Source organism: Mizuhopecten yessoensis, unplaced genomic scaffold, assembly GCF_002113885.1.
Source record: "Mizuhopecten yessoensis strain PY_sf001 unplaced genomic scaffold, ASM211388v2 scaffold3427, whole genome shotgun sequence".
Classification (NCBI taxonomy): Eukaryota; Metazoa; Mollusca; class Bivalvia; order Pectinida; family Pectinidae; genus Mizuhopecten; species Mizuhopecten yessoensis.
In genome coordinates, this window is record NW_018405039.1 from 526338 (window position 1) to 554213 (window position 27876).

General features: G+C 38.6%; 3 protein-coding genes across 14 annotated transcripts in view; 1 reads left to right on the top strand and 2 right to left on the bottom strand.

The window, feature by feature from the left end:
* The window catches only part of LOC110447467 (ATP-dependent RNA helicase dbp2-like), a 12728-nt gene extending 9876 nt beyond the window's left edge, over positions 1–2852 (bottom strand). Inside the window, exon 1 of the mRNA XM_021493190.1 lies at positions 2669–2852. Within this exon, the coding sequence (XP_021348865.1) occupies positions 2669–2721 (53 nt within the window). The 5' untranslated portion in view covers positions 2722–2852. The remainder of the gene's footprint in view (positions 1–2668) is intronic.
* A 195-nt stretch (positions 2853–3047) lies between these two features.
* Positions 3048–6254, top strand: LOC110447469 (exosome complex component RRP46-like). 5 transcript variants are annotated; one of them, XM_021493193.1, is made up of 2 exons: positions 3048–3109; positions 5562–6254. In XM_021493193.1, the coding sequence occupies exon 2, from the start codon at positions 5569–5571 to the stop codon at positions 6226–6228; it is 660 nt and encodes a 219-aa protein (XP_021348868.1). In that variant the 5' UTR covers positions 3048–3109; positions 5562–5568; the 3' UTR covers positions 6229–6254. The 5 variants fall into 5 exon arrangements, with proteins under 5 accessions (XP_021348868.1, XP_021348867.1, XP_021348869.1 ...); XM_021493192.1 differs by having other exon boundaries at positions 3049–3123; XM_021493194.1 differs by having other exon boundaries at positions 3093–3143.
* Positions 6255–8465: 2211 nt separating this feature from the next.
* The window catches only part of LOC110447470 (rho GTPase-activating protein 44-like), a 66813-nt gene continuing 47402 nt past the window's right edge, over positions 8466–27876 (bottom strand). For 4 of the 8 annotated variants that reach the window (XM_021493203.1, XM_021493201.1, XM_021493196.1 and 1 more), the window contains 2 exons: positions 22623–22866; positions 17180–20758 (listed from right to left, as the gene is read on the bottom strand). In XM_021493203.1, coding sequence (XP_021348878.1) covers positions 20092–20758; positions 22623–22866 — 911 coding nt within the window. In that variant the 3' untranslated portion in view covers positions 17180–20091. Of the gene's footprint in view, positions 15901–17179; positions 20759–22622; positions 22867–27876 lie in introns of those variants that run through there. The other 4 variants (XR_002462597.1, XM_021493198.1, XM_021493197.1 and 1 more) reach the window with 4 other exon arrangements.

The following is a 27876-nucleotide window of genomic DNA, read 5'->3' on the forward strand; positions in this document are numbered from 1 at the left end:
TTTTTTTTGCCAGTGGTTGTAAACCAAGCCATTTAAAAATCGCGACACAGGCGATACGGTACTAGTCTAGTACAGATACTAAGTTAATCGACGGACACGATCACCTAAACGATATACGCTATAGAATACGATAGAAATCAAAACGTAACACGAAATTGTGAGGCTAAGTTTACCTTCATTTATCGGTTGACCACCGTGATCGTGACGTCATCGTCATTTTAGTGCTTATAATAGCGGCAAACTATACCACAAGCGACTCAAACGCTGAAAAGATTCCGACTTACCGCAAGCGGTTTCACGCACTTCACTCGTCCAAGAATGATAACGACAACTTTTAGCGGGTTAACAACACGAAAATACGATACATTTTTTAACCAGATGGGATTTTACGGCTCGCTGGCGAAGGAAATAAAGTCTTTATTAGTATATTTCTGAACAATATTCTCAAATATATATACACTAATCAAGTAATATGTGGTGGACCGGCGGTCTACCAGCTTTGGAGATTAAGTGGACCGGCCAAGATTTTAGTGGACCCGGTCCTCCGGTCTACCGTTAGTGTCGACCCCTGCTGATCAAAACCTCAAGACCGAGAAATGACATATGCAGTGCGTAGCACTGATGGCCGGACTTTTCGAAACGACATATGTAGTGCGTAGCAGCCTAAGGGTTAAATATATCAACTAAATTTAACTTATTGATAACTCTCTACATCGGTGTTAAGTATTTTTCATGTAGAACTGTGTGAGTGCAGTCGGCTTTACTCAACTCTAAGATGGCGGTCAAAAATCAACAGTGATAGAAGTCATTGATTTATGTCAGGAAAATGAGATTATTTGCATGTTTTGACTGAAATTTTTGCAATAATGCACAAAACCAAGTTCTAGGAACTTGTCGGTAACTCTGATAGCAAGGATGATGAGTTAGTGGGCTTCTTTTCATTAGATATTGGTGATGAAATCGGTGAAAACTTTTATCTTGATCCCTATGGTAGTAGAAGGATTTTGAAGATTTACGTTTATTTCCCCTATTTGGCCCCACCCCTCAGGTCCCAGGGGAGCCACACCCACCAATTATACAAAATTGGCTCCCCTTCACCCAATTATGCTCCACACCAAATATGGACCAATCCTTTCATTCCTACAGAAGGATTTTGAAGAATTTGCTATATTTCCACTATTTGGCCCCGCCCCTAAGCCCCCAGACCCACCATTTAGACAAACTTTGTGCTTGTTCGTCCAAGGATGCTTCTGACCAAATCCTTTCATTCCTACAGAAGAAGGAATTTTAAGAATATTTTTCTATGTTTCCCTTGGGCCCCACCCTTAAGGCCTCTGGTGAGCCAGACCAATGGTTTATACAAAATTGGTTCCCGACTACCCAAGGATGCTCCACACCAAATATGGACCAAATCCTTTCATTCCTACAAAAGAAGAAAGATTTTGAAGAACAATTTGCTTTATTTCCCCTATTGGGCCAAGCCCCTCAGGCCCTTGGGGGCCAGTCACACCATTTATACAAAATTGGTCCTTCTTCACCCAAGGATGCTCCACACCAAATTTTGTTAAAATCCGCTCCGTGGTTCATGACTAGTAGTGTAAAGTTGACGGATGCTGCGGTATGGCATAAGCTCACCTTGTAAGGACCAAGGTGAGCTAAAAACCTTGTTAGCTGAAATTACTTAGTGGCTGGGTCTAAGGGGAGGTAATTTTGCTAAGCAGTCTAAGAGTTTAACAGCTTGTGTTTGTCACACTCGCCTAAAAACAATAAACACATTTTTTTTTATAAAAGGAAGATTTAATATAAATTAATTAAATTGAAAGTTAATTCCAAATAACGTTTCACCTTAAAAAAATGTTTAAGGGCGAAACAACCTGTGTAAACAGGATTTCAGGCGAAACAACATGGAACCATAAAATTTCAATAATAAAAAGGGCATTTGAAATAAATCCCATTATTTCGTTATCTGTAAGGAATGCGTTGTGCTTTTTACTAAATTTGATACTCGTGGTAGATCAAGTCAGTGAAACATTCATTTATTCACAAGATTATGTTTTAGATTAATGTCCTTTTCTGTTCAAAACTCAACATGTTTTACTTCACTAATTCCTCTTTTAGTGCTAACTTTGTTACTGTGAACAGTATTTGCAAGTACTAGGTAAGCCTACTCATCCGAGGTGTTGTGCCCAACCGGTTTAAAATTGAGGATTCATGATATGAATTCACGGATAGAATTTCATTAACCAAGAGATAAAAAAAGGAAAACAATCAAATCCAGGACGAAAGAACACGTTCAGTATCAAAGCAGATACATCTACGACGTTAATATATATCTATGCATCAGGAGTTGGAAATGATATCCAATGAATGGTCGTTCACGATGTCACGAGGTTCCTTACTCCCAAGCCCAAGGTCAGAGGGAAATTATATCGATTTCGTCAATTCTCCGCTCCTTAAATTTGTTGAAAAAACAATCTAAAAATAACTTCTAATACGGGAAGCATATAAGAACAGGCGTAAACAATAGAAAATGATTCGTTATTCCCCCAAACAACTTCCACTTTGATCGAGAATGTGATTAGACCCAAACAAAGGTGTATTTAGTAATATTCATCATGGCGTCCTGCCGAACACTTTTTAGAATTTTTGAACCTCAGCAAATACATACCCTTTTCTATCTGACCGGCCCGATGAATCGAACATTCTGTCTCTGTATGACATGTTGGTTTTGTCTGTTTCTGAATTGCCAACACTATGTAAGTTGAAACGATGTTCTTTTGTCAGCGCTGTCGATCTTTCTGAAATACACCCTTGTGCTCGTACGACAAGACCGGATGGTGATATTCCTCCGCAATGACGTCACTGTCTAGACATTATAAAACATTCCAAATAAAGTGAGACATATTTTTTTAATGAATGGTAATTAAAAATATCATAATTATCAAGGTTAAAGAAAACTGTCTACTATTTTTCAATCGGTACATAATTAAATCTTTGATACACAGTGCACTATTTTTTCCGAACAGCATTTCCGCTACAGTATAGTATGTGAGACCCCAGCGCCACATAGTGGGCAACAACGCTAAACACGTGCCCGAAGTTGTTTCCGGTGAGGCGAATTAGGTATAGTAACTCTAACAATGGTAGAGGTTAGTATGAGATGGGTTCACTATGGAAGTTGGTTGGTATACCCATGTCAAGAACAATGTCAATAATGACCTTTGCAGAAATTATTTGTTGAAAATAGTGTTGACTTTGTCTGAAAAGTAATGTTTGAATGCAGAATTTTAGTGGCGCAAAATCGCAATGAATAATGAAATTAATGAAAAAACTTACCTGTACATGCATTCCTGAAGTATCCATGTATTGACTATGATCGAGGAAAATGTAAGAAAATGTGTCAAATCCCTAGAATGATGGCATATATTTCCACGGAATTAACCACAACTGACCATAAAGCCAACAAGGCTGACTGAAATTGGGGAAAAAAAGCATGCAAAGCAAGTGCGATTTTACCTGTACACCATTCAAAACACTGCAGATTGTTACTGGGGTGATTTGGCTTGACTTGTATCAATAGCCTTGTTAGCTTCATGAATAATTGTAAAACATCCAATGGAAATACATGCCATCATTCTTGAGATTTGAAGTATTTTCTTACGTTTTTCTTGATAATAGTCGATACACGGATACTACAGGAATGCATGTAACGTTACATGTAAGTGTTTTCATGAATTACAATATTCAATGCAATTTTGCGCCACTAAAATTCTGCATTCAAAAGTTACTTTTCAGACAAAATCAAGAATATTTTCGACAAATCATTTCTGCAAAGGTCATTATTAACATTGTTCTTGACATGGGTATACCAACCAACTTCCTTATTGTTTTCATTTTGAGGAAAAGTTATGAGCCCATCACATACTATATACACTGACATGGGCCTGTATGAGTATGAAATACCCAGATTTTTTTATTTTTTTTAAAAGATTTGTAATGTACGAGGACAATGCTTTTGTTCAGATTTTTGAAATATGTCTATTTGGTTTGATGTATATCACGAAGAAATAATGACGCATCAGATGTCATTGCAGAACAATGTGTATAAAAGCTGTGTAAGCTTGAACAAAACCAGAGTTGGAGAACGTTGCATGGATCAGGATTGATTCAATTTAAATATCTGGCTCATTGACATCACATTCATAAATTCTGTATGATTTTAGCTCATGATGTGTAGGGACAATATTGAACATATTAAAATTATGCCATGAATGTGGAATCTAAAATGATTCTCGCTGCCAAAATTGTAGGAGAAACTGGTTGATATCAAGTAATGGTGTTGATGTCATGGTCTGATTGGTTGTATGGTTACAGGTAGCCCTATTACTTAATTCATGTAGTTGGACTGGACTGGGTTGATCGCTGGCAACAAATTTAAGTAGCTTGATTGGTTAGAGGCCATCTAGAGCTGGTTAATGTGGCTCGGTCCAGATTTGAAGTATTGCGAGTCGCCAACAGCAGAAAGCCACTTATATATCCACCTACACCATCCATCTAATTACCACTAGCCTCAGCGAAAACAGTGAAGTACTTGGATCTTAACATCAGTACCAACTTCAGCTGGACACCCCACCAACACGGGCAATGTTGTGAAGAAGGCAAATAACATCTCGGACGAAACATCAGCACTTGCCCGAGCAAAATCAAAGAGCAGTGCTACAGGACCATGGTCAGACTTGTTATGGAATGTGCCTGTGTTATCTGGGACCCTGTAACATAGAAGGATACCAACAAGTTGGAGATGGTCCAGAGGAGAGCCGCACATTGTGTCTTTTGGGATTATAGAACGAGCAGCGAGTCATCTATGGTGCTCAAAAGTCTCCAGTGGGAAACACTCAACAGCGTTGACAGCATTACAAGCTAACATTGTTGTACAGAATTATCAAGTCTAGTGGCTATACCATCACAGCCACACTTGAACCAGTGGTCACAGTGTACGCTTCCAGGTCCCATACTCTCGTGTACAGAACCATCAGCAGTCCTACCATATGTTTGTGGAACAACCTCCCAGACAGTGTTGCCACAGCCACCACTCTAGAGGGGTTCAAGAGATACGTGCACCTACTGGTTGCTCCGGATGTTTTTAATTGTATATACAGTTTCTTTTAACAACACAATTTCCCACTGGGCATGTGCAACAAGTAATCTGGGAAAATACTCCAGAGGAGGTATTGCAGAGTATTTTGAAGAAGAAGAGAGTTCAGAGGTCCCTAGGTTTGGCTAGAGTTTCTCTTGCGTGTTACAGTGGTGTCTGTGACCAACCCTTGTTTATACTTGACTAATACAGATGTACAATCGCATAAATATATATGTGATTGAATACATGACTAGTAGCTCTGAGGTTGTACATCCGATTACTTCAGTCATAAACTGTTATACAATTATCATTGTAATGTTGCATCAAAATAGTTAATTAAATCTTCAGTAACCACCACTTTCAATTTTGATATAAGATCTAGAGTTATTTCTTAAATTATCAAATCTGTTCTCTTTTGTTGTAGGATCATCATGGAGATTCCAAGAAGTAGTGGTTTTCAGCTACGCCACATGATGTGCGAGTTTGGACAGCTATCACGCCCTGATGGTGATGTGACTGTGTTTCAAGGGGACACGTCGGTTACAACTGCTGTTTATGGACCAGGAGAGGTGCGCATGAATAAAGAAATCCTCAATAAGGCCACAGTGGAGACTGTTTTCAAACCCAAATCAGGACTGCCTGGATGTGCGGAGAAGATGTTTGAAAGGACTCTCAGAAACACATGTGAAACTTTCCTTTTAGCAGCACTACATCCCAGATCATCCATAAGTATCATTGTTCAGGAAATTCAGGACTCAGGTTCTTTTCTATCATGTTGTGTAAACTCATGTTGTTTAGCACTGTTAGACGCAAGTGTTGCTATGAAGTTCCTAGTTGCAGCCGTAACCTGTGCTATAGACAGTGAAGAATGTATTATCCTGGACCCAACAGTTAAGCAAGAGAAAGACAGCTGTGCTGTCCTCACCTTCGTGTTTGAGAATAAAGACGATTCCATACTGGCAGTGTATACCACAGGTAGCTACACAGTCCAACAGTTCCAGCAGTGTTCACAGACTTGCGGAGAGGCCAGCAAAGCAGTATTTGACTTCTACAGAACTTCCATAGAAAAGAAACTTTCCAAGGCTACCTAGTTACATTAAATTTCCTATCATCATAATTCTTGGCTCGCATTATTTGTATATTTTTGCCTGTTCTGCTTTGTACCACTATCCTCTGCAAGCTTGGTCCATAAAACCAAGTTGTACCATTGTCGTTGATGATTACAAAACAATTGCATTTACAAGGCTGATTCTGAAACAACCTTGAATTTGGGTGACTTAGCTTTGGATGAGGTTTATGTGGAGGAAAATCAGCATTTTCGATAGGCTAAAACTTGAAGTCAAGTTACATCCAGGTAACAGAGAATTTTATATAGCTTTGGTGTTGTGACTATCTTTAGAAAGTTGTGGTTTTTTTTAGCTCAAAAGCAAAAGATGTAATTGGATATTCCCTAGTATTAAACGTAAATGTACAAATCCCTCATATTAAATACATGCAGCTATACAAGTTCCGCAAGTTAAATACAAGAGGCCAAATGGGCCTGCATCTCTCACCTTGTATACATCTCACACTTGTAACCTTAAAAGTGATCTAAATAAAGCTACAGGCAAAATATCAGTATTCATGACCATAAGTCATTCAAAAACCTGTTAAAAGATTTTAAAACGTTTGAACAAACTATAGACCTTCATCTCAGCATGCAACTTGCCAAATATCACCACCCTAGACCTTTTTTTTAATGAGATTAGGTCATTTAAAGGTTTATACATATCTGACCAAATGTGATCTTGAAAGTGGGTCAAGGTCATTCATTTGAACAAACTTGCTAGCCCTCCATGCCAACATCCTTCTGGCCAAATATCACCCTGGACCTTCTAGTTATACAAAAGAAGTTGTTTGACAATTGACCTCTGTGACCTTGAATATGGGCGAAGGTCATAAATTTGAACACGCTTGCTAGCCCTCCATGCCAACATCCTTCTTGTCAAATTTCATCACCCTGGACCAGGGGACTGATAATGGGCCTGTAGCATGCTGGGATGAAGGGCTACCAAGTTTGTTGAAATGATTGACCTTGGCCTACTTTCAAGGTCACAGGGGTCAAATGTCGCAAAATCTTCAAATTATTTCTTCTCAATAACCTAAAGACCCAGGGTATTGAAATTGGGCCTGTAGCATGCTGGGTTGGTGGACTACCAAGTTTGTTCAAATGAATGACCTTGACCAACTTTCAATGCCACATGGGTCAAATGTCGTAAAATCATCAAACGTCTTCTCAATAACCAAAAGCTCCAGGGTACTGATATTGGGCCTGTAGCATGCTGGGATGAAGGGCTACCAAGTTTGTTGAAATGAATTACCTTGGCCTACTTTCAAGGTCACAGGGGTCAAATGTCGTAAAATCTTCAATTTTTTTTCTTTCTCAATTACCTTAAGACCCAGGGTATTGAAATTGGGCCTGTAGCATGCTGGGATGATGGACTACCAAGTATGTTGAAATGAATGACCTTGACCAACTTTCAAGGTCACAGGGGTCAAATGTCGTAAAATCTTCAAATTATTTCTTCTCAATAACCTAAAGACCCATGGTATTAAAATTTGGCCTGTAGCATGCTGGGACGATGGACTACCAAGTTTGTTTAAATGAATGACCTTGACCCACTTTCAACCTAATGTCCTTGTTCGACATTCAAGGTCACAGGCGTCATGTTTAAATCTTAATAGGTTCTTATGAATCAAACACTGATATTCTGCCTGTAGCTCTATTTTAGTCCACTTTTAAGATTACAAGTGCAAGATTAATACCAGGTGAGCGATGCAGGCCCATTGAGCCTCTTGTTAGCTCTTGTTAAAAAAGGCTACGAATCTCAATCACAAGCTTATTTGTGCTCCATTTCACATTGTATTAGAATTAAATGCTGATTTAATGTTCAGAAACTGCCAACTAATCGGAGTGCAGTATGCTCATTAATGCTCAAATTTGAACTTGAGCCATAGTTTCTGTATATTGTGTGTATAAAGTTTCATCAGAATTCAACCATATTTAAGCAAGTTATATTGCAGGAATTGAAGTGTGGATATTGACCAATCCGAACGCTGTATGCTAATTAATCTTGTGCAAATTTTCCTTGTCCTGGATCTTATCCTTAGTCTTTGTTTATTGTGGATACTTCCCAAATTTCACCAAAATGGAATGATATTTAAACAAATTATCTCACAGAAACACCTTTGTACAGACAGATGGACGCTACCCATACCATAATACATCTCATCAAAAAGTTTGAAGGGCATTTCATAACATATACCACATATAAGACAGAGTCGCATGTATAATTCTAAAACATTTTTTTTAATTTTTCACTTTGAAAAATGCACTATATGTGATTTTTTCAATAATCTTATTGATTGATAGTACATATATACCAGTATGTCAAGCTTGTAGTTGGAGACATATAATGAAGAATGATGAAAGCATACTTTATAAAAGGCATAAAAATAACAAATTACATAATAACATTAGTCTACTGACAAAAGATTACAAAAACATAAACAATGCTTCTACAGAAATGCATGCATTTGTATACTGATTCTTAGAACTGGTAATACTGGTAGACAAAACACTAAATGTCCCCAGTAACATTACTTTATAACATAAAAGGGCTTCAGTGAAATAGTACATACTCAAGTTAGCTTGTTCATATGCTTAATTGACACAATGATTTTAATGAATGTTGACAAGGCATAAAAATGAAAAACACTGCTTACCAAAAAAAACCAAATTAATTATTGGCATTACACAGGCCTGTCAAAATAAGATGTGTTTAACATTCTGAATATATTCACTACTGAACATGTCAGCTTTTAGAATAGCCAAAACCAATATCACTACAACACTTTTTTCTTAACGATTAGTTAAAGTCATGTTTTACAAGCCTTTTCTTTAATAATTGACAGTGACAGCAAACAAAATTTGGCTTCACCATAAATTTCTCATAAGTTAAAGAGTCCCACATCTAACTCTGCATGATGGTGTTATATGTGGGTCCCTGACTTGTGAGGATGAACATACTTACCTACTTGTTGTTTGATGTGAAACAATTGTTTTACCCTTTGAGATATAAAAAGGTGCGCTAACAATAGCCCATGGATAAAAACTCTCTGTAGCAATGCATTGTGACATAATGTGCCCAGTAACATTGCATCATCAGTCAAAAAGAAATATCCGCAACATTGTGTGATTAGAATGAATAATGAGAATATCAGTACAAATTTATTACTCTTTTTTTTTAATATAATACTTTGTCTCAAATATGGTAAAAAAACCTACTCAACACTCATACATTGTACATGTGTTGGATAAGTTGGACCATATATAATTGTTAACTGACAGAATCTAGAGATATCATGATCACAAGCTAGGTAGACAACATGGTCAACACCCCCAGACATCATGATCAACACAAGCTAGAAATACCTCCAGGCATCATGGTCAACATCTCCAGACCTCAGGATCAACACAAGCTAGAAATACCTCCAGGCATCATGGTCAACACCCCCAGACATTATAATCAACACAAGCTAGAAATACCTCCAGGCATCATAGTCAACACCCCCTGACATCATGATCAACACAAGCTAGAAATACCTCCAGGCATCATAGTCAACACCCCCAGACATCATGACCAACACAAGCTAGATATACCTCCAGGCATCATGGTCAACACCCCCAGACATCATAATCAACACAAGCTAGAAATACATGCAGTCGTTATACTCAATACAAGCTAGAAATACCTACAGGCATCACGATACAAGTCCGTGTCTTTTCGTTTTCCATAATCAGCTCCAAAAACTTTCCACTCTAAATGAAAGACTACAGCAAAGTCTTACAACCTATGTAACCTGTCTGATTTGTTCCGACCAACCAACCTTGACCTGAGTGATATATGCCTTAAAGTTACACAGCCCAGATGGAGAAATTATGATATACATATTTGGTTTAATAACTGAACGACCATACTACATAATTTGATTTAAGTATTACAGAACATTCCAATGTTGATATAAATGATGAAGATTGAGTTTGATTACATACTTAATTCAGTATAATAACGTGATATTCATGCTTTCTGAGAGACATATCCTTGACACCTACCATTTGTAAGATCTTCATTGGTCCTATGTAAGTTTATTTTTCTATCTGCTGGATTGAGTCATATTAACAATCAATGCAACTTGTAACTAATGTGAGCCAACTTCATATTGATATGTTTGACGCTGCATGTCCTCTTAAAGTCAGGTAGTTGTTTGACTTATTTACGTGGTAATAGTATATATTCACTAAGTGATGTGTAAAAAGAGAGTTCTCTGATTTTTCTGGTAGTTATATTTTTCTTCTGATTAAGCTACTTAAATCTCAGAACAAAACATATTCAGAACAAGGGAACAAGCTAAACCTTTTAACTAATCTTGTGAAATTTGAAAAAAATCTGTAATTCAATTTCTGAGAAATAGCTAATCAGACTTCAAAAGTCACATTCAACGATGTCTGTATTGCAGCCATCTTCTTTTTTTTATCAGTCTCAAAATTTAACACTCAAAACTAAGGACCAAGATAAAAAGCATATTCTGCAGCCCACCATCTAATGACTGTAAGCTAATATATTATTATAGTGGCCAGTCAGTGCATAAGCATTACAAAACAAAGGATTTACTAATCAAGAATTGAATTCATGTTGGTCAATCATTCCAATCAACAAACAGATGCATAATAGTTACTGATTAGGAAAGATCACTCATTCACAAATAGCCCTTGGTCACTAGTTTTGTCATAGCTTGATGTTACCATATTTGAGACAGTCATTATAAAGGAGCTTAATTTAATTAAATATCAGACTTTGAATGTCTTATATTTAATTGGCTATCAGTAATTTTTTACACAGAGATATTGTGTATAAACCTGTTCACCATGATGATGGAAACCCAAATCCTTGACTGTCTTTAACATACCATGACAAGTCCTGGGCTGTCCTACATACCATTTGACCAGTCCTGGGCTGTCCTACATACCATGTGACCAGTCCTGGGCTATCCTACGTACCATGACCAGTCTTGTGCTATCTTACATACCTTGACCAGTCCTGGACTGTCCTACATACCATGACCAGTCCTGGGCTATCTTACATACCTTGGCCAGTCCTGGACTATCTTACATACCATGTGACCAGTCCTGGACTGTCTTTCATACCTTGACCAGTCCTGGGCTGTCCTACAATACCATGACCAGTCCTGGACTGTCCTACAATACCATGTGACCAGTCCTGGTCTGTCCTACAATACCATGACCAGTCCTGAACTATCATACATGTGATAGCCAATCCTTGACTGTCTTACATACGACAATGATTCCTGGACTGTCTTACATACATCAACCAATCATTGACTGTCTTACATACATCAACCAATCATTGACTGTCTTAGATATGACAACCATTCCTGGGCTGTCTTACATCAACCAATCATTGACTGTCTTACATATGACAACCATTCCTGGGCTGTCTTACACACATCAACCAATCATTGACTGTCTTACATACAACAACCAATCATTGACTGTCTTACATACAACAACCAATCATTGACTGTCTTACATACAACAATCAATCATTGACTGTCTTATAATAATTACCATGACAAGTCCAGGACTGTCTTATATGCGGTAGCCAATCCTAGACTGTCTAGCAAATGAAGCCAATACTGGACTAACCACATCTGACTGTCAATCCTGGAGTGTTTAATATCTGACAGTCAACCCTAGACCATCTAACATCTCACAACCAATCCTAGACTGTGTTACATAGGACAACCAATCCTAGACTGTGTTACATAGGACAACCAATCCTAGACTGTGTTACAAAGGACAACCAATCCTAGACTGTGTTACATAGGACAACCAATCCTAGACTGTGTTACATAGGACAACCAATCCTAGACTGTGTTACATAGGACAACCAATCCCTGACTTTCTAACAACATTTGACAGCTAATCCTGTAGAATATAAACATTTGACAGCTAATCTTATAGACCATGGCATCTTCCCACTCAAAATATTATTAGGATATTCAAGAAAGGTCAGCCTACACGGACACTGCTAATGTCAGAAACTGCTTAGGAACAATGTTAAATGGCCTAGATACACACGTTGGCCAAGTGCTAATGACTAACGTTACAAAGGAACATTTTATACTTATTGATGCAATGGCACAAGATCGTTTTTACAAAACTTGTTCATTAAAAACCAATTCCTACTGACAATGCTTGGTGTGCAGTCATTTATGTACTGTACTGAGCTTTCCAGATTACACCTGTACTCTCATAATATACTCCAACACTGTACAAGCAGTAATTGATCTTACAAAACTGGTTACTCAACATGACTCATGTTAAATGTATCCTGTACAAAGTACATAATCGTTACTCAGTTATTTTGAATGAAAAAATAATGATAAATATGTTATGAAAACAAATAACAAAAACATAATTACATGTAATGTAATTGCAAAAAAAAAAATGAATAAAGACTACATGGATTAAACACTTAAATATAATTGACAGCAATTTTAGTGGCCAGCAGTTTGCAGTACCGGTTTAACAAGAATGAATATAAAACAATTGCATGATTCTATCGGCACATCTCTAAAAGCTTCAATGATCTTTTGAAATTACTCAAATCCAACAAATTCACAAGTTTGAAATTAAGTGTCCAACATCAACAACAAGCATTAATATATATAACATCAATAAACAAAGAGTTCTTCGTAAAAATTATCTGGACACTAATTGTCTCATTCTAAGGTCAGTACTTTAAAAAGAACCTTTACCCTTTCACCCCTTTGGAACTTTAGTAGACTCTACCATGCATTGATCTGGATGAGTCTATTATAGTCTACAGTGGTGAAAGGGTAAATAATCATTTGATTTTTTTGGTAAGATATTAGAAGATTTCTCTTATCAGATGTGACTGCTCTGTATCAAATAATTATATGAAACCTAAATTTGCAGTCTGGTTTTCAGTATGGTATTGTACTTCAATGTCTTATATTTTAAGAGACCCAAGCACAAACACTCACTGAATATACCTCCCTGTCGATGTCTCACTTACTAAATGACTGACCTTACCCAGTATTAGGGTCCTGAACACAGGGTAGAGAAAGAACACATTGATTATATAACAAGACAAATGTTTTAACTGTAATAGGAAAGGAAACTGATAACTGCAAATGAAAATCTTATAAAAAATTATATGTTCATGAATACATGTATATGGAAAATATTGCAATGATTTGAAATTCAAAATAAGATATCTCAGTATAACATATACAGTACAAGCAAATGTATTACAAAGTTAGTGATCTTCACCTCTGATTGTGGTAATGGTATTGCAGTGTTATTTTTCCATACCAGTCACACGGTTCTTGTATACCCTTCACACACTGGTCACTGAAGTCACACACACTATCATACCATCACATGTACCATCACTAGTCACACACAACATACACAATGTCAACATGTTCCTAAACTGGACCCCACCAGAGGTTCCTTGTATCATGTCTCCTTGGTAACCCTTCACTGTCTGGGGGTCTGTTATCTGTTATAGTGATCATTATTATCATCACCTGTTCAATCACTGAATTAAAAAAAAAAAAGACAAAAAAAAGAAACACCTTTAGACTGCATGTGCCAAAGAGAACAACTTCAAATCTTAATTAACTGATTTTCCATTTCCATTTGGGTGTTTCTTTTTCAGATAAATATCAACAAAATGAAACTACCAGGTACTGCTGCTGTACGTACATCACAGCATTCCATCTCCATTAAACGAAATGTTCCCTTGTGACATTGTGGCAATGCAAGGTTTGACTGTACCTCACAGACATATATTACAGAAACTTAACATTACACAACTCCTTAAGTAGATGCTTAAATAGCTAGTTATATGGCAGTCAAGGGTTACAAGGCGTCCGTATGTCCTCAAGGTGTAACATGCAGTTTGTTGAGTCCAGTACCGTTAGAAGCCCCAGCTACCAGTCAGGGAGGGTGTGTGTGGAGTTGTTATATTTAGTACAGTGCAGGTAGCATATCTATATATCCTCTTGAGAACAAAACAATATCTACACATTCATTTTAGCACTTAATACTCAACAAAATTCAGATTCATTATTACACAGGGACAAAACACAATTCCTGAGTGACAGGGTGGTAAGATCACCTATACCTACAACCTACAACACCAGGTTTATAGGATTATTTAAACCTACTAACATTAACAATTAGGCTCGAAGGATCAACTAATCCTACAACACTAAACAACAAAGGTCATCAGATCACCTAAACCTTCAACCCTATACCACTAGGTTGGAAGAATCACCTAAACCTTCAACCTATATCACTATCTAAGGGTCCTAGGATCACCTAAACAATCAAGGTTGTAGGATCACCTAAACCCTTATTCCACCAAGGTTGTAGGATCACCTAAACCCCTATTCCATCAAGGTTGTAGAATCACCTAAACCTACATCGCTAGGGTCCTAGGATCACCTAAACCCTTATTCCACCAAGGTTGTAGATCTAGGGTCGTAGGATACAACCTATATCACTAGGTCATGGATCCCCTAAACCTAAACCGTATAACTCTAGGGTCGTAGGATACAACCTATATCACTAGGTCATGGATCCCCTAAACCGAAACCGTATAACTCTAGGGTCGTAGGATATAAATGATATCACTAGGTCATGGATCCCCTAAACCTAAACCGTATAACTCTAGGGGCGTAGGATACAAATGATATCACTAGGGTCCTAGTAGAATTAATTAAATGAAATCTGAAAACCAAGGTTGAAGGATCACATTGACCTATAACCCTATACCACAAGGGTTGAAAGAAAACCTTACCCTACAACTCTATACCACTAGTAAATCATATTATGTCCCTGTAATTAGTTGGGATAGATTTAAATTGTTCATTCAAGTTTTGTTTCAGTTCATGCCTACCAACCAATTCAGAAGAAGTATATCAACTTGGTGATAAAATATAAAATAAACATGTGTTGAGTAAAAACCACAGGAAACATTGATCATGCGAGGTACACATAAACACAGGGCTAGCCTCACAGAACTTGTATTACTTCATGTCACAGTAAACAACAGAATTTAGGAAAGTCAAAAAATATGCAGTTGAGTCCATTTCAACAGCATTTTTCATACTTTTTTTATGTACCGGTATGTATCGGGACATTTTATTCTAGATCTAAATGTTTACCGGTAATACTCGCTCCTTCAGAGTGACCTGTCTGTAGTGTAGATCATACCTTACAAAGGTAGTCCAACGGGCTACAGTGATAATGAGTTAAAAGTGTCCGATATAAGATACTGAAATGTGATAAGATATTGAAATATCCAGGGGTCCCATATGAAATATGGAACCCCTCGTTTAGCTTCCTTTTCAAGTCCTTGTGCCAATATGCTGTATGTGAATACGACCTAATGTTTATAACATGACATCACAGATATTGCACACCACAAAAACAATCAAAGTTCTGCCCACAAACAGTTCATTGCTCGCTACAATCTGATCACATGGTTTCAGTCACATGGTTATCACATGCCAAACAAAATGGTGGCTACCAGCGGCCAAGATCACAGATCTATCTCCATGTAAGGCAGACCGAAGCTATGGAGTGTCATTTTTGAAAACAATTCCTGAAAAATAAGCTCAACTCAATGAAAATAAGCTCAAATCAACAAAATGAAAGGCAAAAACAACTAAAGCTATGATCAAAATCAACTTTCCAATACACTTTTTGAGACATTTATTATGATATATGACTATTGAATTGAATAGATATATTTTTAATTTTAATTTTTTCAATTACATAAACAGGATTGTATTTCATTGTAATGAAATTGATATCAGGAATTACAGGAATTGTCACTTATTTATTATTCAACTATTCTGACCAACCTCCATTTTTAAAAACTTTTACCAAATGACATACAGGATAGCTACATCTTCTAGTTTGTTAGAATATATATATAATTACCATTGAATATGAGGGTTATTTAAACAACATGGTATAAATAATTATGAAAGTACAAATTACAGATAAGGTGTTATTATGTGGTATGTACTATATGTTGGGATCAATATCTATGTTGAAGGTTATCATTAACATTACTTATAAATGTCCCATACATAGTCATGTCATCATCGACATATCTACACTACTTGAAAACTTGATACTTACTCTTAATCTAAACTAGCTATAATCTTATGGCACTTAAATTGTATTGCAAAGATTTTGATCCCCTATTCTTCGTTTGTATTTAGATGAACCTTTGCGTATACTTGCACTAGACATTTTAAGAATTAGCAGCAGGAATACTACAGAACATCTAAATAACAGCATTCTATCAAATACTAAAGATATTTGTTTTGATCCTTTTTGATTTTCTACTGTAAAAACTTCTTCAACTTTTTATTTCAATGAGAACTTGCACTTTTCTAAACATATGATTTAATTTTCCCTCCTTTTTATTCAGAGTATTTTATTGTAAAGATATTTTCACAAAAGGAATTGAGCAATAAGCAAATTTTATAAAAGAAATATCTTATTTATTTCTATATTCCGTACTGTTACGACAGAAATCTAGCTCTGAACTAGAAACTTGGGCAGGAAAATAGGAAAATATTACATACATAGTTTGAACAGCACAAAATACTATCAAATGCACTGAAGACATGCAATGAGCATAATGGAAATGGAGTGATTGAAATCAACGTGCCAAGATCACGGAAGCAACTTGAAAGCAACAACACCTTGCATATGTCTATTCCATCTTTGTATATTGCAGAGTTATCTTCTCTTGAGAGCAGGTATTGATTGTTACGTCATTTGTTTGTGAGAGTAACGTCATAATTTTTTGAGAAAACAACATAATTTTCTCACACAAACCAATGACATAACAATCAATACCTGCTCTCAAGAGAAGATAACTCTGCAATACGCAAAGACGGAATAGTCATATTACTACCAAACAATTGCAGGGGGGAAATCTACCCGACTTTGTGACGCGAGAACTATCACATCATGTTTGACTTCAGATAGCTTCTAAAGATTCAAATAGATATAAACGTAATACTGAATCTATCAAACCCTTTACTAAACTATCAGAATTATTTTATCACCTTACAATTTCAAATACAATTCTTTTACGCTTCACCTTTTCGTAAAATAATTTAATTGGAATAATTAGATAACAATTGTTTAATGTGATTGTTCATTCTTCTTCTTTAGGGTGTAGGGGCTCTATCAATATGCTGATGATAATACCCTTGGGGTCCTGTCACAGAGGCGTGAACAATTGTGGAACAGTTTAAATAAAGTAAATATATGGATGTATACTGGGAGACTTCAACTGTTTTGTGGGTAAGCAGTGTACACCATGTGTATTTGTTTGGCTGGGTGATATTAACCATATGCTAGTGAGCAGTAGTCTGTGCTTGTTTCCTGTGGGGGTGTGTGGGGTCACCGGGGATGTATGGGGGTGATATTAACCATATGCTAGTGAGCAGTAGTCTGTACTTGTTTCCTGTGGGGGTGTGGGGGGTCACTGGGGATGTATGGGGGTGATATTAACCATATGCTAGTGAGCAGTAGTTTGTACTTGTTTCCTGTGGGGGTGTGTGGGGTCACCGGGGATGTATGGGGGTGATATTAACCATATGCTAGTGAGCAGTAGTCTATACTTGTTTCCTGTGGGGGTGTGGGGGGTCACCGGGGATGTATGGGGGTGATATTAACCATATGCTAGTGAGCAGTAGTCTGTGCTTGTTTCCTGTGGGGGTGTGTGGGGTCACCGGGGATGTATGGGGGTGATATTAACCATATGCTAGTGAGCAGTAGTCTGTGCTTGTTTCCTGTGGGGGTGTGTGGGGTCACCGGGGATGTATGGGGGTGATATTAACCATATGCTAGTGAGCAGTAGTCTGTGCTTGTTTCCTGTGGGGGGGGGGTGTGGGGTCACCGGGGATGTATGTACTTGTTTAACTGGGTGATAAGAAGTCGTAGCGAGCAATGATCTGTTTTGTGTGCTTGTTTTACTTAGATATATGAGCAGTGTGGGAAGTCGTAGTTAGTGATGTGTCATGTAGTAAAGGCTATCCATGTACATGCAGAGCTTTACACCACTGTTAGTCACCAGGTTGTGCAGTTATTTCCCATCTAAGACAAAAGTCATGCAGATTTATCTACCAACTTCACAACTTGTGTAAATCTAATGTTAGCATATGAACAGATGCATAAAAGCACCTTAATGTAAAGAATTATGAAAAGGTAGCCATTTCCTACTAGACGCTATGTACCTGCTTTCAAGGTAGATAGTCAGGACACCATGGTGGGAACGTTTCCTTCGTCAGTATGTCCTTACTGATGAGTGAATCTGTAGCTTTGACAACTCTGATATAGATCACACCAGGATAAGACATTGGGACAGAAGTAGCCGATACTGAGGTAAAGAAACATTGAGCTCTATAATAACAAAACAAATTATAATACTCTATTCATAAAAGATATTCTTTCTATTTCATAAATATATTCTTAAGATTCTATAAATGTGCTATACTTTTGATTTTTCTGATAGAATGTGATGCATTTATCACAATTACAACATCAGAAATACCTATATGGGAAATGTGTAAAATGCAGCGAGGAAAATACACCTAATCACATAGCTAATGTATCACTAGAAAAACACCTGTATCAAGTCAAAGGTTTGAGCAACATTCACAGTGCAGAAGCAACAGTCAGAATTCTACAGGACTATTAACAATGTGCTTATCACACAATTACTGTAATTGTGTCCCGAGACCTTAGGAGTAAGTGGCTAACAGAACGGGAAAAAGAGGTGAAATAAAACATCTAAAACAATAACTAAGAAAGCTACAGATATAGAAAAATATCACATAAATTATATATGTATGTATAAAACAAAAAACACCTGTTCATAATAGTTAGGATGTTACCATAGTGACATATCAACAATTCATTAACGGTGACATTTTGATTTGTTTTACACCTATCACGGACTGAGACAGAGACAAGCACTATGATTTAAGTTAGCGAAGATGACAAAGTACTATGTATCCATTAGTTTATAAGGTCACATTATACTGTACACCTAGTAGATATATGACAATAAGAGGATTATACTAGTAAAACAGTAACTGACAGTAGTGAGACACTATGTAATTGGTTATGAGCCACAATAATACACCATAAGCACCTTACATTGTAGTAAGTAAGCACTAATGATTTATCTGTATCACAATTCGCTTTGTCTCATCTGTGTTCACACCACGGCGAGAGTGAGGGGAGATAACTGCCTGTATAACACAGTAACTGTATGGTACAAGTCACAACTCTAACTTAGCACAGTAAACTGACCAACACTGACCGGTCTACCACACCACGGCGAGAGTACTGAGACAGTAACACTACAAATTACATGTATAGCATTAACTATCTACTATTCCTCTTATTAGACCAGACTTGCACTCTCTGATTTTATCAACTCTTAGCAGAACAATACTAAAAGTGCTAACATTCTTTTAGTAAAGTTAATTTTTACTGTAAAATGCTGTTATACATTGCCGTCCTTACCAGGCAAGACTGGCCATACCAACAGAGGTCTAACTGACAGTCTGACCTTGTAGTAGGAGGCACATCCTCCCTCCCCTCATCACTGCCTGGCTCCACATGCAGCAATACCAACATGCAAAAAATGTTTTTGATGCGAAGTTAAGACCAAAACAACAATCAAAAAGTTAGTCATGCTATTTAACCAGTGCTCTGAAATAATAGAGGGCAAGGTCAGTGGAACAAGGGCAAATGCTTAGAGTTTGGTGTCCTCAGTCGTTTCATTGGAAGCCATGGGGAGTGGAGGAGAAGGGCGGGCAGGCACAGGGCGTGCAGACCCTTGGTAACTCAAGCGATTAGAGATAGGCGTTGGCTCTACAGGCTGCGGAAGCTGGTTATACTGGGAGGTTAGTAAGGGACCGGGCCCCTGTGAAGTAGATATCTGTGGATGATCACCTATTGATGTCAAGTCTTGTGCAGCTTTGGAGGATGACAAACTACCTTGTCCATTCTGTGGGGAAGGGCTGTCCCCTAGAGTTGTAACTAATATTGAGTTAGGACTTCCTGTTGATGCTGACCGCTGGTGCATGGGAGCCACTGGGGGTGGTACCTTTGGTCGATCTGGCGGGGGCATCGAAGGGCGGTCCGCGTGACTGTGAGATATGGTAGATGACCGGTGCGGGGCATGGCTTGGTTTCTCTGGAGGAAAGGATGGCCTCTCAGGGGGAGCCTTGACTTGGTCAGTCGACTCCTCCCCACCAGGACTCCCTGCCTCTGTGCCCCCACCTTGCCGAGGCCAAGTCTGGTATTGGACCGGTTTGGCCACTGAGGCTGTTACTGCCACAGAGAATGGTCTGTTAGGTGGGGGAGGAGGGGCTGGCTTTCTTGTCACACGCTGCTGGATTTTGGGGCTGGTTTGTTCACTGGGGAAAATTTACAGCAAATTATCTCAAATACATGTGCAAGTTTGAATTGAATAATATAACATCAAGCAAACTGAATGATAATACCAGCATTATACTGTCAAGAAATTGTACAGAACTTGAAATGTAAAGCAATCAGCTTATGTAAAGAAGAGATTAACTTTGAAAGATTGACAAATTTTCAAACATTCAAAAGATTTTAGTACCAAACCACATACATATAAACCAGCCTGGATAGATAAATGGAGACATATTAGTACAGTTATCACATCTCATCAAAGTCATGCTCAATAATCATATAGAAATGTTAGTCTCTGAGATACATTATAAATGATAATAAATTTCCTCATATGACCCTCAATATCCAACATTTACCCATGCTAAAATTTAAGTACTTTAATACCCTATTACTCATTATTTACCTGTGTTAGAAAAACTTTTATCTGATGCTCAATATAAACAGATAGAATGAACATTCTGGTATTGCTCTCATTATAAAACGTTAGTCTAGGACAATTCTGGTACACATCTCACTACCCCACCCTTACCTGTATGAGGAACATTCTGGTACATCTCCTACCCTACATGTATCTGTGCTAGGTACATTCTGGTACAGATCCACTACCCGACGCTTACCTGTGCTAGGTATATTCTGGTACAGATCTTCCTACCCAACACTTACCTGTGCTAGGTACATTCTGGTACATCTCCTACATTTATCTGTGCTAGGTACATTCTGGTATAAATCTTACTACCAAACATTTACCTGTGCTAGGAACATTCTGGTACAGATCTTACTACCCAACACCTACCTGTGCTAGGAACATTCTGGTACAGATCGTACTGCCCAACACTTACCTGTGCTAGGTACATTCTGGTACAGATCTTACTACCCAACACCTACCTGTGCTAGGAACATTCTGGTACAGATCGTACTGCCCAACACTTACCTGTGCTAGGTACATTCTGGTACAGATCTTACCACCCAACACTTACCTGAACAAGGTACATTCTGGTACAGATCTTACTACCCAACACTTTTCTGTGCTAGGTACATTCTGGTACATATCTTACCACCCAACACTTACCTGTGCTAGGTACATTCTTGTATATCTCCAACACTTACCTGTGCTAGGTAATTCTGGTACAGATCTTACCACCCAACACTTACATCAATACCTGTGCTAGATACATTCTGGTACAGATCTTGCCACCCAACACTTATATCATTACCTGTGCTAGATACATTCTGGTACAGATCTTCCACCCAACATTTATATCATTACCTGTGCTAGGTACATTCTGGTACAGATCTTGCCACCCAACACTTATATCATTACCTGTGCTAGATACATTCTGGTACAGATCTTCCACCGAACATTTATATCATTACCTTTGCTAGGAACATTCTGGTACAGATCTTGCCACCCAACACTTATATCATTACCTATGCTAGGTACATTCTGGTACCGATCTTACCACCCAACACTTACCTGTGCTAGGTACATTGTGGTACAGATCTTACCACCCCACACTTAAATAATTACCTGTGTTAGGTAATTCTGGTACAGATCTTACCACCCAACACTTATATCATTACCTGTACTAGATACATTCTGGTACAGATCTTATCACCCAACACTTAAATAATTACCTGTGCTAGATACATTCTGGTACAGATCTTACCACCCAACAGAAAAGACAAATGATAAACCTTATCGAGTCTGATTAACAAGCTATGCAGTATAGATAGATTAACAGTTGTTGTGGTCGTTAGTCTAACCAAAACCTTAATGAGATGATAACACCCAATTGAGTTATGATGAAGTACAGCTAGCGAGAAACCAGCCATTGTATTAGTTACCTCTCAGCTAAGGGTGCGGCTAAGCCCACAGAGGTGGTGTCTTCTGTACTGCTCGTGGGGGATGTGCTGGTGTTCATGTTCGTAGAGTGAAGTGATGTCAGGCTAACTTGTTGACTCCCAGTCGTACTTGACACCTGGTTTCCTGAGGAAAAGGAGCCCTCATGGTCCGACGAAGGTTCTGCACCCTCCAACAGACCTCCCTCATTGCTTGAGGCATACAGTGCATAGTTACCAAAGTCCACCTCTGCAAAGTAAAGGGTACAGATTATTTATAAATCCAACATTTCATCACATTATACAGTTATGTTGATCAAAAGGAAGACACTGAAAAAAAACACCACAATGTGTACATCAAAATATTGATGCTTATAATTACATGCTTTCAGATTCCCTGGTAGGCTGCAAATACCACCGTTTAGCTGGATAAAGATGTTTAAAGAACAATGTTTTACATGGAACTACAGTATTCAATGTTAGCTAAGTGCAATTAAGTCCTTAACAATACTGTTGCTCAAGTGTAGAGCGTTTTAAGTAAGTGTTACAGTGAGTGGTGACTTAAGTGACTCACCTCCTGTATATAGTGAATAGTGACTCACCCCAACACCTAGCGACTCATTACAGTATCAGTGACTCACCCCAACATCTAGTGACTCAGTCCAGTATCAGTGACTCACCCCAACATCTAGTGACTCACTACAGTATCAATGACTCACCCAGTATCTAGTGACTCACTACAGTATCAGCGACTCAACTGGTATATAGTGACTCTTCCCAACATCTTGTGACTCACCTCTGTAATTATTGACTCATTATCTATCTATTGACTAGCCCAAATATCTAGTGGTTCTTTCATATACATATCAAATGCCCAACAAACCAGAGTGTATAACTCATGTACTCAAAAAGACCTAACATACCAGACTATATATTTTGTGATTGATAACTTCTAGTATGTTTAGATGTTTTGAGTTGATGTAAAAATGCTAAAATAAGATAACCACTGAAATAAGTTTATTATTTTACAACACAATGACTTGCCTCAATATCCTGATTCATTCATGCAAATACACACTTACCCCAATATCTAGATTCCACTCAATATCTTGACTCATTTGAATATCTCGACTCAACCCCATATCTCCTCTGAACCCTACATCAAGTCTCATCTCAAAATCTAGACTTACCCGAATGTCTAGATTTGTCTTAATATTGGCAGATTCAATACAATAAAGTCAATCAAATATAGCAAACGTGCAGAGTGGTATGAATGTGGTCTGCCTGACATGCTGTATAGCACTTTAAAACGCAATTGTATATTTTGGTCCTATGGATTGTGTGTACAAGTAGAAATGATGGTGACAGACAATCCACAGTGACTGTATGACCCTGGACAAGCAAGTAACATTGCTTTGTGATTTTGAGAGTCTGGGACCCTTGACAGGTGTATTCAAGATCACATGAGATGATTTTGCTTACCGTATCTGGATTGACTTGAAGACTTATCAGTATGGCAGTATAGGGTGAATTACAAAAGTCTCTTGGTTTGGTATGAATATCTGCCATTATAATAATAATTTTGCACATAAAAACAAGACTGAAATTCATGCTCTTCAAAATATCTACTTTAATAGATGGTTTTAACTCAAAATGCTCTATATATTTATCTACCTACATTCTATGATCCTGAGTGAACTCCTGAAAATGCTGAACCTGTGATAAAGTGACCCAGACAACAGGCACCTCAACCAGTACAGTGACTCCTGTCATCCTGGACAACAGGCACCATGACCAGTAGTGACTCCTGTCACCCAGGAAAACAAGCAATACAACCAGTAAAGTGACTCCTGTCACCCAGGACAACAGACACCACGGCCAGTACAGTGATTCCTGTCACCCTGGACAACAGGCACCACGACCAGTAGTGACTCATGTCACCCAGGACAAAAGCAGTAACTCCTGTCACCCATGACAACAGACCCCATGACAAGTACAGTGACTCCTGACACCCATGACAACAGACACCACGGCCAGTACAGTGACTCCTGTCACCCTGGAAAACAGGCACCATGACAAGTACAGTGACTCCTGTCACCCATGACAACAGACCCCATGACAAGTACAGTGACTCCTGTCACCCATGACAACAGACCCCATGACAAGTACAGTGACTCCTGTCACCCATGACAACAGACACCATGACAAGTACAGTGACTCTTGTCACCAATGACAACAGACACCATGGCAAGTACAGTGACTCCTGTTACTCATGACAACAGGCACCATGACAAGTACAGTGATTCCTGTCACCCTGGACAACAGGCACCACGACCAGTAGTGACTCATGTCACCCAGGACAAAAGCAGTAACTCCTGTCATCCATGACAACAGGCACCATGACAAGTACAGTGACTCTTGTCACCAATGACAACAGACACCATGGCAAGTACAGTGACTCTTGTCACCCATGACAACAGGCACCATGACAAGTACAGTTACTCTTGTCACCAATGACAACAGACACCATGGCAAGTACAGTGACTCCTGTCACCCATGACAACAGGCACCATGACCAGTACAGTGACTCCTGTCACCCATGACGACAGGCACCCTGACCAGTACAGTGACTCCTGTCACCCATGACAACAGACACCATGACCAGTATAGTGACTCCTGTCACCCGATACAACAGACACCATGACAAGTACAGTGACTCCTGTCACCCATGACAACAGGCTCCATGACCAGTATAGTGACTCCTGTCACCCGAGACAACAGACACCACGGCCAGTACAGTGACTCCTGTCACCCAGGAAAACAAGCAATACAACCAGTAAAGTGACTCCTGTCACCCAGGACAACAGGCACCATGACCAGTATAGTGACTCCTGTCACCCGATACAACAGACTCCATGACAAGTACAGTGACTCCTGTCACCCATGACAACAGGCACCATGACCAGTACAGTGACTCCTGTCACCCAGGACAACAGGCACCATGACCAGTAGTGACTCCTGTCATCCAGGACAACAGACACCAAGGTCAGTACAGTGACTCCTGTCACCCTGGACAAAAGCAGTGACTCCTGTCACCCATGACAACAGACACCACGGCCAGTACAGTGACTCCTGTCATCCTGGACAACAGGCACCATGACCAGCACAGTGACTCCTGTCATCCTGGACAACAGGCACCATGACCAGTATAGGAACTCCTGTCACCTCAGACAACAGACACCATGACCAGTACAGTGACTCCTGTCACCCTGGAAAACAGGCACCATGACCAGTACAGTGACTCCTGTCACCCATGACAACAGACACCACGGCCAGTACAGTGACTCCTGTCATCCAGGAAAACAGACACCATGACCAGTACAGTGACTCCTGTCACCCTGGAAAACAGGCACCATGACCAGTACAGTGATTCCTGTCACCCAGGAAAACAGGCACCATGACCAGTACAGTGACTCCTGTCATCCAGGAAAACAGGCACCATGACCAGTACAGTGACTCCTGTCACCCAGGAAAACAGGCACCATGACCAGTATAGGCACTCCTGTCACCTCAGACAACAGACACCTTGACCAGTATGCATACAGCGACTCCTTGCACCCCAGACAACAGGCACCATGACCAGCACAGTGACTCCTGTCACCCTGGAAAACAGGCACCATGACCAGTATAGGCACTCCTGTCACCTCAGACAACAGGCACCACGACAGTAATGAAGTCACCCTTGTCACAGTGACAATGAGTCTTTTATGAACCTTTTGAGTCTTAACCAATTGTCACTTAACTAAGAATGTATATGTATTTAAAATCAACATTTACAAAAATCAAGAAATGTTATCTAAGTGTTAATCTGCCATCAATAGGAGAGAATACTCACACATGTCACACCTATACAAACCCCATACTCAAGCTGCTCAACACAAACTAGCTGTCCAGCCATGCTTTCAAACATTCCTGAAATACTTCACCTACGTTTATCTGTTACTTACTTAAATTAAATTAAATTAAATTCGTAAATTAACCTAAATATGGTTATCAACAGTTATACAGCCTAGATATGTACCTTCATTAAATAAGAAAAGAAAGTGAGGTTAAAGCAACATTTCTACATAACCTACTTCAAATTTTGAAGAAAACAATCTGTTTTTAACTTAAATAGTCACAAGCTAAACCTGAATAGAAAATGTAAACAAACTTTTCAAAAGTTTCTTTCCATTTTACAGCCTGCAGCCTGCTTTGTTATTTCTTTTTGTATCAGCGTGAAATGAACAAAAACAGGAGGCTCAGGGGCATTAATAACTCATCTGAAATTTGATTTTCAACTTAAAACCAGCTGAACATTATACATGTTTATCTAACCATTACAAGATATATCAGCTGTAACAGGAAGTATATCCCTAATGGCAGGCAGGACATGATTGTATTCATTTCTTCATTCCTAACAATTTAAAATTACTATTGGGTGGGGATCACAACTGTTTTCATGTTATGACCCAGGAAGTAAGTTCCCAGGGACCATGACAGATGACTAGGCCAATCCCAGTAGCAGGAGTGTGTCCATCTATTCATGCCTAGCAATGGTATTCATGGTCATAGCATTTCCATGCTATCACCTAAGAAGCAAGTACACAGGGGTGGGGCTGGACCCCTGATCCAGTCCATGTAGCATGAGAATACCAATCTCTTCATGCCAAGCAATTGTATTTATGGTAATAGGTGGGGTCTCAATGTTTTCATATAATGACAAGGGATGAAGTGCCTAGGGGATGAGCTGGACCTATGTGCTAGTCCTAGTAGCATGATTATCTTGTCTTTTCGTGCCTAGCAACTAAATATATGGGTGGGAATCTCAACTGTTTACATGTAATGACCCAAGGGTAAGTAACAAGAGGTGATGCAAGACCCCAGGGTCAATCATAATAGCATAAATGTATTCATCTCTTAATATCTAGCAATTTTATATATGGTTATAGAGTGGCGATATCAATTGTTTCCAAGTTGTGACCCAGGGACAAAGGAATTCTCAAAATATTAAGAAAGAAAAAAAAAAATTCTTACAACTTGAAGAGCAATGTAAAAAAGTTGCTTTGAGCTGACCATCATGTACTGGTCAAACATGACTTTCATTTCAGTTTAACTGTAGGTTGAGTCATTTTTTTTTTTTTTATATACATTAGTGATCACAAAAACTGACTTTCTGAAATAAAATAATGCTACAGAGACAGATTGTTTGTGACAGTAA